General features: G+C 40.2%; 1 protein-coding gene across 4 annotated transcripts in view; it reads left to right on the top strand.

Annotated features, from left to right (window-relative positions):
• The window catches only part of dapk1 (death-associated protein kinase 1), a 181,177-nt gene that overhangs the window by 136,770 nt on the left and 26,076 nt on the right, over positions 1-18,331 (top strand). For all 4 annotated transcript variants that reach the window (XM_031829527.1, XM_031829528.1, XM_031829525.1 and 1 more), the window contains 2 exons: positions 8,136-8,213; positions 9,507-9,723. In XM_031829527.1, the coding sequence (XP_031685387.1) occupies positions 8,136-8,213; positions 9,507-9,723 (295 nt within the window). The remainder of the gene's footprint in view (positions 1-8,135; positions 8,214-9,506; positions 9,724-18,331) is intronic.

The raw sequence follows: 18,331 nt of genomic DNA, 5'->3' as shown, positions 1-18,331 counted from the left end.
ACATCCCTACAGTACAGTTACATCCCTACTGTACAGTTACATCCCTACTATACAGTTACATCCCTACTATAACAGTTACATCTGTACTGTTACATCCCTACTATACATTACATCTGTACAGTTACATCCTACTGTACAGTTACATCCCTACTGTACAGTTACATCCCTACTGTACAGTTACATCCCTACTGTACAGTTACATCTGTACAGTTACATCCCTACTGTACAGTTACATCTGTACAGTTACATCCCTACTGTACAGTTACATCTGTACAGTTACATCCCTAATATATAGTTACATCCCTACTATACAGTTACATCCCTACTGTACAGTTACATCTGTATAGTTACATCCCTACTATACAGTTACATCCCTACTGTACAGTTACATCCCTACTATACAGTTACATCCCTAAAATACAGGTACATCTGTACAGTTACATCCCTACTATACAGTTACGTCTCTACTATACAGTTACATCCCTACTATACAGTTACATCTGTACAGTTACATCCCTACTATACAGTTACATCCCTACTATACAGTTACATCTCTACTATACAGTTACATCCCTACTGTACAGTTACATCCCTACTATACAGTTACATCCCTACTATACAGTTACATCCCTACTGTACAGTTACATCCCTACTATACAGTTACCATCCCTACTGTACAGTTACATCCCTACTATACAGTTACATCCCTACTATACAGTTACATCTATACAGTTACATCCCTACTATAGAGTTACATCCCTACTATATAGTTACATCCCTACTGTACAGTTACATCCCTACTGTACAGTTACATCCCTACTATACAGTTACATCCCTACTATACAGTTACATCCCTACTATACAGTTACATCCCTACTATACAGTTACATCCCTACTGTACAGTTACATCTATACAGTTACATCCCTACTGTACAGTTACATATATACAGTTACATCCCTACTGTACAGTTACATCTATACGGTTACATCCCTACTATACAGTTACATCCCTACTGTACAGTTACATCCCTACTGTACAGTTACATCTGTACAGTTACATCCCTACTGTACAGTTACATCTGTACAGTTACATCTATACAGTTTACATCCCTACTATACAGTTACATCCCTACTGTACAGTTACATCTATAGGGTTACATCCCTACTATATAGTTACATCCCTACTGTACAGTTACATACCTACTATACAGTTACATCCCTACTATACAGTTACATCACTACTATATAGTTACATCCCTACTGTACAGTTACATCCCTACTGTACAGTTACATCTATACAGTTACATCCCTACTATACAGTTACATCTATACAGTTACATCCCTACTGTACAGTTACATCCCTACTATACAGTTGCATCCCTACTATACAGTTACATTCCTACTATACAGTTACATCCCTACTATACAGTTACATCTATACAGTTACATCCCTACTGTACAGTTACATCTATACAGTTACATCCCTACTGTACAGTTACATCCCTACTATACAGTTACATCCCTACTATACAGTTACATCTATACAGTTACAATCTATACAGTTACATCCCTACTATACAGTTACATCCCTACTATAGAGTTACATCCCTACTATATAGTTACATCCCTACTATATAGTTACATCCCTACTATATAGTTACATCCCTACTGTACAGTTACATCCCTACTATACAGGTACATCCCTACAATACAGGTACATCCCTACTATACAGTTACATCCCTACTGTACAGTTACATCCCTACTATACAGTTACATCCCTACTGTACAGTTACATCCCCACTGTACAGTTATATCTATACAGTTACATCCCTACTGTACAGTTACATCTATACGGTTACATCCCTACTATACAGTTAAATCCCTACTATACAGTTACATCCCTACTGTACAGTTACATCTATACAGTTACATCTATACAGTTACATCCCTACTGTACAGTTACACCTATACAGTTACATCCCTACTGTACAGTTACATCCCTACTGTACAGTTACATCTATACAGTTACATCCCTACTATATAGTTACATCTATACAGTTACATCCCTACTGTACAGTTACATCCCTACTGTACAGTTACATCCCTACTATACAGTTACATCTATACAGTTACATCCCTACTGTACAGTTACATCCCTACTATACAGTTACATCCCTACTATATAGTTACATCCCTACTATATAGTTACAATCCCTACTGTACAGTTACATCCCTACTATACAGTTACATCCCTACTATATAGTTTCATCCCTACTGTACAGTTACATCTATACAGTTACATCCCTACTATAGTTACATCCCTACTATATAGTTACATCCCTACTATACAGTTACATCCCTACTGTACAGTTACATCTATACAGTTACATCCCTACTATATAGTTACATCCCTACTATACAGTTACATCCCTACTGTACAGTTACATCCCTACTGTACAGTTACATCCCCTACTATACAGTTACATCCCTACTATATAGTTACATCCCTACTGTACAGTTACATCTATACAGTTACATCCCTACTATATAGATACCTCCCTACTGTACAGTTACATCCCTACTGTACAGTTACATCCCTACTGTACAGTTACATCCCTACTATACAGTTACGTTACATCTATACAGTTACATCCCTACTGTACAGTTACATCTATACAGCTACATCCCTACTGTACAGTTACATCTATACAGTTACATCCCTACTGTACAGTTACATCTATACAGTTACATCCCTACTGTACAGTTACATCTATACAGTTACATCCCTACTGTACAGTTACATCTATACAGTTACATCCCTACTGTACAGTTACATCCCTACTATACAGTTACATCCCTACTATATAGTTACATCCCTACTGTACAGTTACATCCCTACTATACAGTTACATCCCTACTGTACAGTTACATCTATACAGTTGCATCCCTACTATATAGTTACATCCCTACTGTACAGTTACATCCCTACTATATAGTTACATCCCTACTGTACAGTTACATCTATATAGTTACATCCCTACTATACAGTTACATCCCTACTGTATAGTTACATCTATACAGTTACATCCCTACTATATAGTTACATCCCTACTGTACAGTTACATCTATATAGTTACATCCCTACTGTACAGTTACATCCCTACTATACAGTTACATCCCTACTATACAGTGACATCCCTACTATACAGTTACATCCCTACTGTACAGTTACGTCTATATAGTTACATCCCTACTATATAGTTACATTCCTACTGTACAGTTACATCCCTACTGTACAGTTACATCTGTACAGTTACATCCCTACTATACAGTTACATCCCTACTGTACAGTTACATCTATACAGTTACATCCCTACTCTACAGTTACATCCCTACTCTACAGTTACATCCCTACTATACAGTTACATCCCTACTATACAGTTACATCTATACAGTTACATCCCTACTGTACAGTTACATCCCTACTCTACAGTTACATCCCTACTATACAGTTACATCCCTACTATACAGTTACATCTATACAGTTACATCCCTACTATACAGTTACATCTATACAGTTACATCCCAACTATACAGTTACATCCCTACTGTACAGTTACATCCATACTGTACAGTTACATCCCTACTGTACAGTTACATCCCTACTATACAGTTACATCCCTACTGTACAGTTACATACCTACTATACAGTTACATCCCTACTATACAGTTACATCTCTACTGTTACATCCCTACTGTACTGTAACATCCCTACTGTACAGTTACATCCCTACTGTACAGTTACATCCCTACTGTACAGTTACATCTGTACAGTTACATCCCTACTATACAGTTACATCCCTACTATACAGTTACATCCCTACTATACAGTTACATCCCTACTATACAGTTACATCCCTACTGTACAGTTACATCTGTATAGTTACATCCCTACTATATAGTTACATCCCTACTATACAGTTACATCTGTACAGTTACATCCCTACTATACAGTTACATCCCTACTATACAGTTACATCTGTACAGTTACATCCCTACTATACAGTTACATCCCTACTATACAGTTACATCTCTACTATACAGTTACATCCCTACTATACAGTTACATCCCTACTGTACAGTTACATCCCTACTGTACAGTTACATCCCTACTGTACAGTTACATCCCTACTATACAGTTACATCCCTACTGTACAGTTACATCCCTACTGTACAGTTACATCTGTACAGTTACATCCCTACTGTACAGTTACATCTGTACAGTTACATCCCTACTGTATAGTTACATCCCTACTATATAGTTACAGCCCTACTATACAGTTACATCCCTACTATACAGTTACATCTGTACAGTTACATCCCTACTGTACAGTTACATCCCTACTATACAGTTACGTCTCTACTATACAGTTACATCCTACTATACCGTTACATCTGTACAGTTACATCCCTACTGTACAGTTACATCCCTACTGTACAGTTACATCCCTACTATACAGTTACATCCCTACTGTACAGTTACATCCCTACTATACAGTTACATCTCTACTATACAGTTACATCCCTACTATACAGTTACATCTCTACTATACAGTTACATCCCTACTATACAGTTACATCTCTACTATACAGTTACATCCCTACTATACAGTTACATCCCTACTGTACAGTTACATCCCTACTATACAGTTACATCCCTACTATACAGTTACATCCCTACTATACAGTTACATCCCTACTATACAGTTACATCTGTACAGTTACATCCCTACTATACAGTTACATCTGTACAGTTACATCCCTACTATACAGTTACATCCCTACTATACAGTTACATCTGTACAGTTACATCCCTACTATATAGTTACATCCCTACTATATAGTTACATCCCTACTATACAGTTACATCCCTACTGTACAGTTACATCTATACAGTTACATCCCTACTATATAGTTACATCCCTACTATACAGTTACATCCCTACTGTACAGTTACATCCCTACTGTACAGTTACATCCCTACTATACAGTTACATCCCTACTATATAGTTACATCCCTACTGTACAGTTACATCTATACAGTTACATCCCTACTATATAGATACCTCCCTACTGTACAGTTACATCCCTACTGTACAGTTACATCCCTACTGTACAGTTACATCCCTACTATACAGTTACGTTACATCTATACAGTTACATCCCTACTGTACAGTTACATCTATACAGCTACATCCCTACTGTACAGTTACATCTATACAGTTACATCCCTACTGTACAGTTACATCTATACAGTTACATCCCTACTGTACAGTTACATCTATACAGTTACATCCCTACTGTACAGTTACATCTATACAGTTACATCCCTACTGTACAGTTACATCCCTACTATACAGTTACATCCCTACTATATAGTTACATCCCTACTGTACAGTTACATCCCTACTATACAGTTACATCCCTACTGTACAGTTACATCTATACAGTTGCATCCCTACTATATAGTTACATCCCTACTGTACAGTTACATCCCTACTATATAGTTACATCCCTACTGTACAGTTACATCTATATAGTTACATCCCTACTATACAGTTACATCCCTACTGTACAGTTACATCTATACAGTTACATCCCTACTATATAGTTACATCCCTACTGTACAGTTACATCTATATAGTTACATCCCTACTGTACAGTTACATCCCTACTATACAGTTACATCCCTACTATACAGTGACATCCCTACTATACAGTTACATCCCTACTGTACAGTTACGTCTATATAGTTACATCCCTACTATATAGTTACATTCCTACTGTACAGTTACATCCCTACTGTACAGTTACATCTGTACAGTTACATCCCTACTATACAGTTACATCCCTACTGTACAGTTACATCTATACAGTTACATCCCTACTCTACAGTTACATCCCTACTCTACAGTTACATCCCTACTATACAGTTACATCCCTACTATACAGTTACATCTATACAGTTACATCCCTACTGTACAGTTACATCCCTACTCTACAGTTACATCCCTACTATACAGTTACATCCCTACTATACAGTTACATCTATACAGTTACATCCCTACTATACAGTTACATCTATACAGTTACATCCCAACTATACAGTTACATCCCTACTGTACAGTTACATCCCTACTGTACAGTTACATCCCTACTGTACAGTTACATCCCTACTATACAGTTACATCCCTACTGTACAGTTACATACCTACTATACAGTTACATCCCTACTATACAGTTACATCTCTACTGTTACATCCCTACTGTACTGTAACATCCCTACTGTACAGTTACATCCCTACTGTACAGTTACATCCCTACTGTACAGTTACATCTGTACAGTTACATCCCTACTATACAGTTACATCCCTACTATACAGTTACATCCCTACTATACAGTTACATCCCTACTATACAGTTACATCCCTACTGTACAGTTACATCTGTATAGTTACATCCCTACTATATAGTTACATCCCTACTATACAGTTACATCTGTACAGTTACATCCCTACTATACAGTTACATCCCTACTATACAGTTACATCTGTACAGTTACATCCCTACTATACAGTTACATCCCTACTATACAGTTACATCTCTACTATACAGTTACATCCCTACTATACAGTTACATCCCTACTGTACAGTTACATCCCTACTGTACAGTTACATCCCTACTGTACAGTTACATCCCTACTATACAGTTACATCCCTACTGTACAGTTACATCCCTACTGTACAGTTACATCTGTACAGTTACATCCCTACTGTACAGTTACATCTGTACAGTACATCCCTACTGTATAGTTACATCCCTACTATATAGTTACAGCCCTACTATACAGTTACATCCCTACTATACAGTTACATCTGTACAGTTACATCCCTACTGTACAGTTACATCCCTACTATACAGTTACGTCTCTACTATACAGTTACATCCCTACTATACCGTTACATCTGTACAGTTACATCCCTACTGTACAGTTACATCCCTACTGTACAGTTACATCCCTACTATACAGTTACATCCCTACTGTACAGTTACATCCCTACTATACAGTTACATCTCTACTATACAGTTACATCCCTACTATACAGTTACATCTCTACTATACAGTTACATCCCTACTATACAGTTACATCTCTACTATACAGTTACATCCCTACTATACAGTTACATCCCTACTGTACAGTTACATCCCTACTATACAGTTACATCCCTACTATACAGTTACATCCCTACTATACAGTTACATCCCTACTATACAGTTACATCTGTACAGTTACATCCCTACTATACAGTTACATCTGTACAGTTACATCCCTACTATACAGTTACATCCCTACTATACAGTTACATCTGTACAGTTACATCCCTACTATACAGTTACATCCCTACTATACAGTTACATCTGTACAGTTACATCCCTACTGTACAGTTACATCCCTACTATACAGTTACATCTGTACAGTTACATCGCTACTATACAGTTACATCCCTACTATACAGTTACATCCCTACTATACAGTTACATCTGTACAGTTACATCCCTACTGTAGTTACATCCCTACTATACAGTTACATCCCTACTATACAGTTACATCTGTACAGTTACATCCCTACTATACAGTTACATCCCTACTATACAGTTACATCCCTACTATACAGTTACATCTGTACAGTTACATCCCTACTATACAGTTACATCTGTACAGTTACATCCCTACTATACAGTTACATCTGTACAGTTACATCCCTACTATACAGTTACATCTGTACAGTTACATCCCTACTATACAGTTACGTGTCTACTATACAGTTACATCCCTACTATACAGTTACATCTGTACAGTTACATCCCTACTATACAGTTACATCTGTACAGTTACATCCCTACTATACAGTTACATCTATACAGTTACATCCCTACTATACAGTTACATCTGTACAGTTACATCCCTACTATACAGTTACGTGTCTACTATACAGTTACATCCCTACTATACAGCATCGTTTGTGTTTCTCACTCTCTCCCCCTTTTCTTTCTCCCTCTCTGTCCCTCAGGATGGTAAAACAGCAGAAGATTTGGCAGTGCAGGAGCAGCAGGAGCATGTTGCTGTGTTGCTGGTTAAACTGAAGAAGGTACTACCACACATCTCTGTGGTCCTCCACATTACATTGTTTCTTTTAAATTCTTTTTTTATTTAACCAGGCAAGTCAGTTAAGAACAAATTCTTATTTTCAATGACGGCCTAGGAACAGTGGGTTAACTGGCCTAGGAACAGTGGGTTAACTGGCCTAGGAACAGTGGGTTAACTGGCCTAGGAACAGTGGGTTAACTGGTCTAGGAACAGTGGGTTAACTGGTCTAGGAACAGTGGGTTAACTGGTCTAGAAACAGTGGGTTAACTGCCCAACACTCTAACCACTAGGCTACCTGCCACCTCTACACTCTAACCACTAGGCTACCCTGCCACCTCTACACTCTAACCACTAGGCTACCCTGCCACCTCTACACTCTAACCACTAGGCTACCTGCCACCTCTACACTCTAACCACTAGGCTACCTGCCACCTCTACACTCTAACCACTAGGCTACCCTGCCACCTCTACACTCTAACCACTAGGCTACCTGCCACCCCTTTAACCTCAACCTGCATCAGATCAGCATGCCATTCCAGGTCCCATGCCAGGTCCCATGCCAGGTCCCATGCCAGGTCCCATTCCAGGTCCCATTCCAGGTCCCATGCCAGGTCCCATGCCAGGTCCCATGCCAGGTCCCATTCCAGGTCCCATGCCAGGTCCCATGCCAGGTCCCATGCCAGGTCCCATGCCAGGTCCCATGCCAGGTCCCATGCCAGGTCCCATACCAGGTCCCATACCAGGTCCCATTCCAGGTCCCATGCCAGGTCCCATGCCAGGTCCCATACCAGGTCCCATGCCAGGTCCCATTCCAGGTCCCATCGTTTTTTTCTCTCTCGATCTCTCTATCAATTCAATTCAAAGCGGCTTTATTGCATACGTAACGTGTTTACGTTGCCAAAGCAACTGAAAAACTAAAACAAAACAACGACAAAAATCTCCCTCCCTCCCTCCCTCTCTCCCTTCCCTTCCCTCCCTCCCTCCGTTCCCTCCCTCCCCATCCTCCCTCTCTCCCTTCCCTCCCTCCCTCCGTTCCCTCCCTCCCTCCCTTCCCATCTTCCCTCGATCCCTCCGTTCCCTCCCTCCCCATCCTCCCTCCCCATCCTCCCTCCCTCCCTCTCTCCCTTCCCTCTCTCCCTCCCTCCCTCTCTCCCTTCCCTCTCTCCCTCCTTCTCTTTCTCAGCATATGACAGAATGGAAGTGTCCATTCAGAGAAGTTTCCACCACTACCTCAGGTCTATAGTAGTATTTCTCTTTGTTATATGATCTGATTGTTCCCCGTCCCCCTCTCCAGAACAACCATAAAGGCAGCTACATCCAGGCTCTGCGTCCCACCAGCACCCCCCAGCCTCGGGTCAAGCTGAAGCTGCTGGGCCACTGTGGCTGTGGGAAGAGCTCCCTCCTGGAGAGTCTGAAGTGTGGCATCCTAAGGGGCTTCTTCAGGAGGAGACGACCACGGGGTAACAACACCCCACGACACCCCAACTCACCCATGGATGGCAAGGCTGCAGGTAGGATTCACACACACACACAGGGACACACACACACACACACAGGGACACACACACAGGGACACACTGGTTTTAATGGCTGAGCATGAACCGTAGCCACGTAGCAACATATCAAGCCCCAAGATAAGTTATTCCTTATCTCTACCCCAACTCACCATAGTGGGTTCATATTATTAAGATGTTCATGTCTCTGGCCAAGGGCTTTCTTTGACAGGAAAACAGCCAGTAGACAGTATGGTGGTATAGTAAACAGTCAGTATAGACAGTATGGTGGTATAGTAAACAGTCAGTATAGACAGTATGGTGGTATAGTAAACAGTCAGTATAGACAGTATGGTGGTATAGTAAACAGTCAGTATAGACAGTATGGTGGTATAGTAAACAGTCAGTATAGACAGTATGGTGGTATAGTAAACAGTCAGTATAGGCAGTATGGTAGTATAGTAAACAGTCAGTATAGACAGTATGGTGGTATAGTAAACAGTCAGTATATACAGTATGGTGGTATAGTAAACAGTCAGTATAGACAGTATGGTGGTATAGTAAACAGTCAGTATAGACAGTATGGTGGTATAGTAAACAGTCAGTATAGACAGTATGGTGGTATAGTAAACAGTCAGTATAGACAGTATGGTGGTATAGTAAACAGTCAGTATAGACAGTATGGTAGTATAGTAAACAGTCAGTATAGACAGTATGGTAGTATAGTAAACAGTCAGTATATACAGTATGGTAGTATAGTAAACAGTCAGTATAGTGTATAGACAGTATGGTAGTATAGTAAACAGTCAGTATAGACAGTATGGTAGTATAGTAAACAGTCAGTATAGACAGTATGGTGGTATAGTAAACAGTCAGTATAGACAGTATGGTGGTATAGTAAACAGTCAGTATAGACAGTATGGTAGTATAGTAAACAGTCAGTATAGACAGTATGGTAGTATAGTAAACAGTCAGTATAGACAGTATGGTGGTATAGTAAACAGTCAGTATAGACAGTATGGTAGTATAGTAAACAGTCAGTATAGACAGTATGGTGGTATAGTAAACAGTCAGTATAGACAGTATGGTGGTATAGTAAACAGTCAGTATAGACAGTATGGTGGTATAGTAAACAGTCAGTATAGACAGTATGGTAGTATAGTAAACAGTCAGTATAGACAGTATGGTAGTATAGTAAACAGTCAGTATAGACAGTATGGTAGTATAGTAAACAGTCAGTATAGACAGTATGGTAGTATAGTAAACAGTCAGTATAGACAGTATGGTAGTATAGTAAACAGTCAGTATAGTGTATAGACAGTGTAGTAGTATAGTAAACAGTCAGTATAGACAGTATGGTAGTATAGTAAACAGTCAGTATAGACAGTATGGTGGTATAGTAAACAGTCAGTATAGACAGTATGGTGGTATAGTAAACAGTCAGTATAGACAGTATGGTAGTATAGTAAACAGTCAGTATAGTGTATAGACAGTATGGTGGTATAGTAAACAGTCAGTATAGACAGTATGGTAGTATAGTAAACAGTCAGTATAGGCAGTATGGTAGTATAGTAAAGAGTCAGTATAGGCAGTATGCTAGTATAGTAAAGAGTCAGTATAGTGTATAGACAGTATGATAGTATAGTAAACAGTCAGTATAGTGTATAGACAGTATGGTAGTATAGTAAACAGTCGGTATAGTGTATAGACAGTATGGTAGTATAGTAAACTGTCAGTATAGTGTATAGACAGTATGGTAGTATAGTAAACAGTCAGTATAGTGTATAGACAGTATGGTAGTATTGTATTGTGCTTCCCAACCTTTTTTGAACCATGATTGAGAATGGCGCCAGAGGCTGCGGATGGCATTTCATGTGTTCATAGCCAACTGTCCTATTCAATATTTTTTTGCAACTTATTTTGTACATAATGTTTATGTTTCTTTAATGAGTCTGACGCGAAGGATTTACTGCTTCTCCGAGACCAGGCCCAAATCCCTGTCATTCCTATGAAGAAAATACGGAGGAACAGTGGGAGGAGATTGGGGTGCCTTGTGAGAATTTGTTGTCAAGTGACCCGCCTCAACCATCCATTCTATTGGCCAACGTGCAATCACTGGAGAATAAACTCGATTGATCTCCGTTCGAGTCTATCCTACCAACGAGACATTAACTTACATAACCTCATTCAAGTACTTGGGAGTATGACTAGACGGTGCACTGTCCTTCTCTCAGCACATATCAAAGCTGCAGGCTAAAGTTACATCTAGACTTGGTTTCCTCTATCGTAAACGCTCCTCTTTCACCCCAGCTGCCAAACTAACCCTGATTCAGATGACCATCCTACCCATGCTAGATTACGGAGACGTAATTTATAGATCGGCAGGTAAGGGTGCTCTCGAGCGGCTAGATGTTCTTTACCATTCGGCCATCAGATGTGCCACCAATGCTCCTTATAGGACACATCACTGCACTCTATACTCCTCTGTAAACTGGTCATCTCTGTATACCCGTCGCAAGACCCACTGGTTGATGCTTATTTATAAAACCCTCTTAGGCCTCACGCCCCCCTATCTGAGATATCTACTGCAGCCCTGATCCTCCACATACAACACCCATTCTGCCAGTCACATTCTGTTAAAGGTCCCCAAAGCACACACATCCCTGGGTCGCTCGTCTTTTCAGTTCGCTGCAGTTATCGACTGGAACGAGCTGCAACTAACACTCAAACTGGACAGTTTTATCTCAGAATCTTCATTCAAAGTCTCAATCATGGACACTCTTACTGACAGTTGTGGCAGCTTTGCGTGATGTATTGTTGTCTCTACCTTCTTGACCTTTGTGCTGTTGTCTGTGTCCAATAATGTTTGTACCATGTTTTGTGTTGCTACCATGTTGTTGTCTTGGGTCTCTCTTCATGTAGTGTTGTCTCTCTTGTCATGATGTGTTGCTGCCATGCTGTGTTGTTGTCTTGGGTCTCTCTTTATGTAGCGTTGTCTCTCTTGTCATGTTGTGTTGCTGCCATACTGTGTTGTTGTCTTGGGTCTCTCTTTATGTAGCGTTGTCTCTCTTGTCATGTTGTGTTGCTGCCATACTGTGTTGTTGTCTTGGGTCTCTCTTTGGAGAGCGTTGTCTCTCTTGTCATGTTGTGTTGCTGCCTTACTGTGTTGTTGTCTTGGGTCTCTCTTTATGTAGTGTTGTCTCTCTTGTCATGATGTGTTGATGCCATGCTGTGTTGTTGTCTTGGGTCTCTCTTTATGTAGTGTTGTCTCTCTTGTCATGATGTGTTGCTGCCATGCTGTGTTGTTGTCTTGGGTCTCTCTTTATGTAGTGTTGTCTCTCTTGTCATGATGTGTTGCTGCCATGCTGTGTTGTTGTCTTGGGTCTGTTGTTGACCTTGCTGTCATCCTACTGCATGTTATCTAGACATTCTACTGCATGTTATCTGGACATTCTACCAGCACTGCCTGGTCATATATATATATATATATATATATATATATACACTGCTCAAAAAAATAAAGGGAACACTTAAACAACACAATGTAACTCCAAGTCAATCACACTTCTGTGAAATCAAACTGTCCACTTAGGAAGCAACACTGATTGACAATAAATTTCACATGCTGTTGTGCAAATGGAATAGACAACAGGTGGAAATTATAGGCAATTAGCAAGACACCCCCAATAAAGGAGTGGTTCTGCAGGTGGGAACCACAGACCCCTTCTCAGTTCCTATGCTTCCTGGCTGATGTTTTGGTCACTTTTGAATGCTAGCGGTGCTTTCACTCTAGTAGTAGCATGAGACGGAATCTACAACCCAATCTACAACCCATGATGTGCCATCATCCAGGATGGCACATCAATGCGAGCTGTGGCAAGAAGGTTTGCTGTGTCTATCAGCGTAGTGTCCAGAGCATGGAGGCGCTACCAGGAGACAGGCCAGTACATCAGGAGACGTGGAGGAGGCCGTAGGAGGGCAACAACCCAGCAGCAGGACCGCTACCTCCACCTTTGTGCAAGGAGGAGCAGGAGGAGCACTGCCAGAGCCCTGCAAAATGACCTCCAGCAGGCCACAAATGTGCATGTGTCTGCTCAAACGGTCAGAAACAGACTCCATGAAGGTGGTATGAGTGCCCGACGTCCACAGGTGGAGGTTGTGCTTACTACAGCCCAACACCGTGCAGGACATTTGGCATTTGCCAGAGAACACCAAGATTGGCAAATTCGCCACTGGCGCCCTGTGCTCTTCACAGATGAAAGCAGGTTCACACTGAGCACATGTGACAGACGTGACAGTCTGGTGACGCCGTGGAGAACGTTCTGCTGCCTGCAACATCCTCCAGCATGACCGGTTTGGCGGTGGGTCAGTCATGGTGTGGGGTGGCATTTCTTTGGGGGGCCGCACAGCCCTCCATGTGCTCGCCAGAGGTAGCCTGACTGCCATTAGGTACAGAGATCAGATCCTCAGACCCCTTGTGAGACCCTGGGTTCCTCCTAATGCAAGACAATGCTAGACCTCATGTGGCTGGAGTGTGTCAGCAGTTCCTGCAAGAGGAAGGCATTGATGCTATGGACTGGCCCGCCCGTTCCCCAGACCTGAATCCAATTGAGCACATCTGGGACATCATGTCTCGCTCCCATCCACCAACGCCACATTGCACCACAGACTGTCCAGGAGTTGACGGATGCTTTAGTCCAGGTCTGGGAGGAGATCCCTCAGGAGACCATCCGCCACCTCATCAGGAGCATGCCCAGGCATTGTAGGGAGGTCATACAGGCACGTGGAGGCCACACACACTACTGAGCCTCATTTTGACTTGTTTTAAGGACATTACATCAAAGTTGGATCAGCCTGTAGTGTGGTTTTCCACTTTAATTTTCAGTGTGACACCAAATCCAGACCTCCATGGGTTGATACATTTGATTTCCATTTGATAATTTTTGTGTGATTTTTTGTCATCTCATTCAACTATGTAAAGAAAAAAGTGTTTCATGAGAATATTTCATTCATTCAGATCTAGGATATGTTATTTTAGTGTTCCCTTTATTTTTTTGAGCAGTGTATATTGTTTATTTTATTTTAATCGCAGGCCCTCATCCCCGCAGGAGGCCTTTTGCCCTTTGGTTGGCTGTCATTGTAAATAACAATTTGCTCTTAACTGACTTGCCTAGTTAAATAAAAAATAAATGTAAAAAATGTAAAAACTGTAACTGCTTATGTTTCACCGAGTCGGGGCTGAATAACGACACGGATAATGAAAGATTAATTAAAGATAAAAGCTGGCTGCGTTTTCCATCGGCAGGACAGAACAGCTACGTCTGGTAAGACAAGGGGTGGGGGTTGTGTCTTTTTGTCAGTAACAGCTGTTGCTCGATGTCTAATATTAAGGAGGCTTCGAGGTATTGCTCGCCTGAGGTAGAGTACCTCATAATAAGCTGTAGGCCACACTATCTACCAAGAGAGTTCACATCTATGATATTCGTAGCCGTCTATTTACCACCACCCAGAAGCGGCGCTCCTAGTGGCCGGGACTTTAATGCAGCCACACTTAAATCAGTTTTACCAACTTTTTACCAGCATGTCACATGTGCAACCAGAGAAAAAAAAATCTAGACCACCTTTATTCCACACACAGAGATGCATACAAAGCTCTCCCTAGTCCTCCATTTGGCAAATCTGACCATAATTCTATCCTCCTGATTCCTGCTTACAAGCAAAAACTAAAGCAGGAAGCACCAGTGACTCACTCAATACGGAAGTGGTCAGATGACGCGGATGCTACGCTACAGGACTGTTTAGTAGCACAGACTGGAATATGTTCCGGGATTCATCCAATGGCACTGAGGAGTACACCACCTCAGTCATCGGCTTCATCAATAAGTGCATTGACGACGTCGTCCCCACAGTGACCATACATACATATCCCAACCAGAAGCCATGGATTACAGGCAACATCAACATCAAGCTAAAGGCTAGAGCTGCCGCTTTCAAGGAGAGGGAAACTAATTTGGACGCTTATAAGAAATCCCGCTATGCCCTCAGATAAACCATCAAAAATGCAAAGTGCGTACGGTCCAGTACATCCCTGGGGCCAAGCTTCCTGCTATCCAGGACCTATATAATAGGCAGTGTCAGAGGAAAGGCCATAAAATTGTCAGAGACTCCAGTCACCCAAGTCAAAGACTGTTTTCTCTGCTACCGCACGGCAAGCGGTACCAGAGTGCCAAGTCCAAGACCAAGAGGTTCCAGAACAGCTTCCACCCCCAAGCCATTAGACTGCTGAACAATTAATCAAATGGCCACCCGGACTATTACAGTAACCCCCCCCCCCCTTTGTTTTTAAACTGCTGCTGCTCGCTGTTTATTATCTATGCATAGTCATTTCACCCCTACCTACATGTACAAATGACCTTTAACCTGTACTACTGTTTATTATCTATGTATAGTCATTTCACCCCTACCTACATGTACAAATGACCTTTAATCTCTACTACTGTTTATTATCTATGCATAGTCATTTCACCCCTACCTACATGTACAAATGACCTTTAACCTGTACTACTGTTTATTATCTATGCATAGTCATTTCACCCCTACCTACATGTACAAATGACCTTTAACCTGTACTACTGTTTATTATCTATGCATAGTCATTTCACCCCTACCTACATGTACAAATGACCTTTAACCTGTACTACTGTTTATTATCTATGCATAGTCATTTCACCCCTACCTACATGTACAAATGACCTTTAACCTGTACTACTGTTTATTATCTATGTATAGTCACTTCACCCTACCTACATGTACAAATTACCTCAACTAGCCTGTACCCCCGCACATTGACTTGTAAGAATTTCACGATAAACCTCCTGGCATTGACAACTTAGATGGAAAGCTACTGAGGATGGTGGCTGACTATAGACACTCCTATCTGTCATATATTTAATCTGTGTCTAGAGGAAAGTATTTGTCCTCGGGAAGGGAGAGAAGCCAAAGTCATTCAGTTTAGTATTTATAGACAGTAGTGTAGTTCAATATATCTAGACAGTGGTGTAGTTTAGTATATCTAGACAGTGGTGTATTTTTGTATATCTAGACAGTAGTGTAGTTTAATATATGTAGACAGTAGTATAGTTTAGTATATCTAGACAGCAGTATAGTTTAATATATGTAGACAGTAGTATAGTATAGTTTAGTATATCTAGACATTAGTGTTGTTTAGTATATCTAGACAGCAGTGTAGTTTAGTATATCTAGACAGTGGTGTAGTATATCTAGACAGTAGTATAGTTTAATATATGTAGACAGTAGTATAGTATAGTTTAGTATATCTAGACATTAGTGTTGTTTAGTATATCTAGACAGCAGTGTAGTTTAGTATATCTAGACAGTGGTGTAGTTTAGTATATCTAGACAGTACTGTAGTTTAGTATATCTAGACATTAGTATAGTAAATCTAGACAGTAGTGTAGTTTAGTATATCTAGACAGTACTGTAGTTTAGTATATCTAGACAGTATGGTCATGTAGTTTAGTATATTTAGACAGTAGTATAGTTTAGTATATCTAGACAGTATGGTCATGTAGTTTAGTATATCTAGATGACGGTGTAGTTTAGTATTCCTAGACAGTAGTGTAGTTTAGTATATCTAGATGACGGTGTAGTTTAGTATATCTAGACAGTGGTGTAGTTTAGTATATCTAGACAGTGGTGTAGTTTAGTATTCCTAGACAGTAGTATAGTTTAGTATATCTAGATAGTAGTGTAGTTTAGTATATCTAGACATTAGTGTAGTTTAGTATATCTAGACAGTAGTGTAGTTTAGTATATCTAGACAGCAGTGAAGTTTAGTATATCTAGACAGTAGTGTAGTTTAGTATATCTAGACAGTATGGTCATATAGTTTAGTATTCCTAGACAGTAGTATAGTTTAGTATATCTAGACAGTGGTGTAGTTTAGTATATCTAGACAGTGGTGTAGTTTAGTATATCTAGACAGTGGTGTAGTTTAGTATATCTAGACAGTACTGTAGTTCAGTATATCTAGACAGTACTGTAGTTTAGTATATCTAGACAGTGGTGTAGTTTAGTATATCTAGACAGTGGTGTAGTTTAGTATATCTAGACATTGGTGTAGTTTAGTATATCTAGACAGTGGTGTAGTTTAGTATATTTAGACAGTACTGTAGTTTAGTATATCTAGACATTAGTTTAGTATATCTAGACAGTGGTGTAGTTTAGTATATCTAGACAGTACTGTAGTTTAGTATATCTAGACAGTACTGTAGTTTAGTATATCTAGACAGTACTGTAGTTTAGTATATTTAGACAGTACTGTAGTTTAGTATATTTAGACAGTACTGTAGTTTAGTATATTTAGACAGTACTGTAGTTTAGTATATCTAGACATTAGTATAGTATATCTAGACAGTACTGTAGTTTAGTATATCTAGACAGTACTGTAGTTTAGTATATCTAGACATTAGTATAGTAAATCTAGACAGTACTGAGGTTTAGTATATTTAGACAGTACTGTAGTTTAGTATATCTAGACATTAGTATAGTAAATCTAGACAGTAGTATAGTATATCTAGACAGTACTGTAGTTTAGTATATCTAG

Source organism: Oncorhynchus kisutch, linkage group LG8 (genome assembly GCF_002021735.2).
Source record: "Oncorhynchus kisutch isolate 150728-3 linkage group LG8, Okis_V2, whole genome shotgun sequence".
Lineage (NCBI taxonomy): Eukaryota > Metazoa > Chordata > Actinopteri > Salmoniformes > Salmonidae > Oncorhynchus > Oncorhynchus kisutch.
Note: the sequence above shows the minus strand (reverse complement) of the source record. Positions and strands in the feature narration are given on the sequence as shown.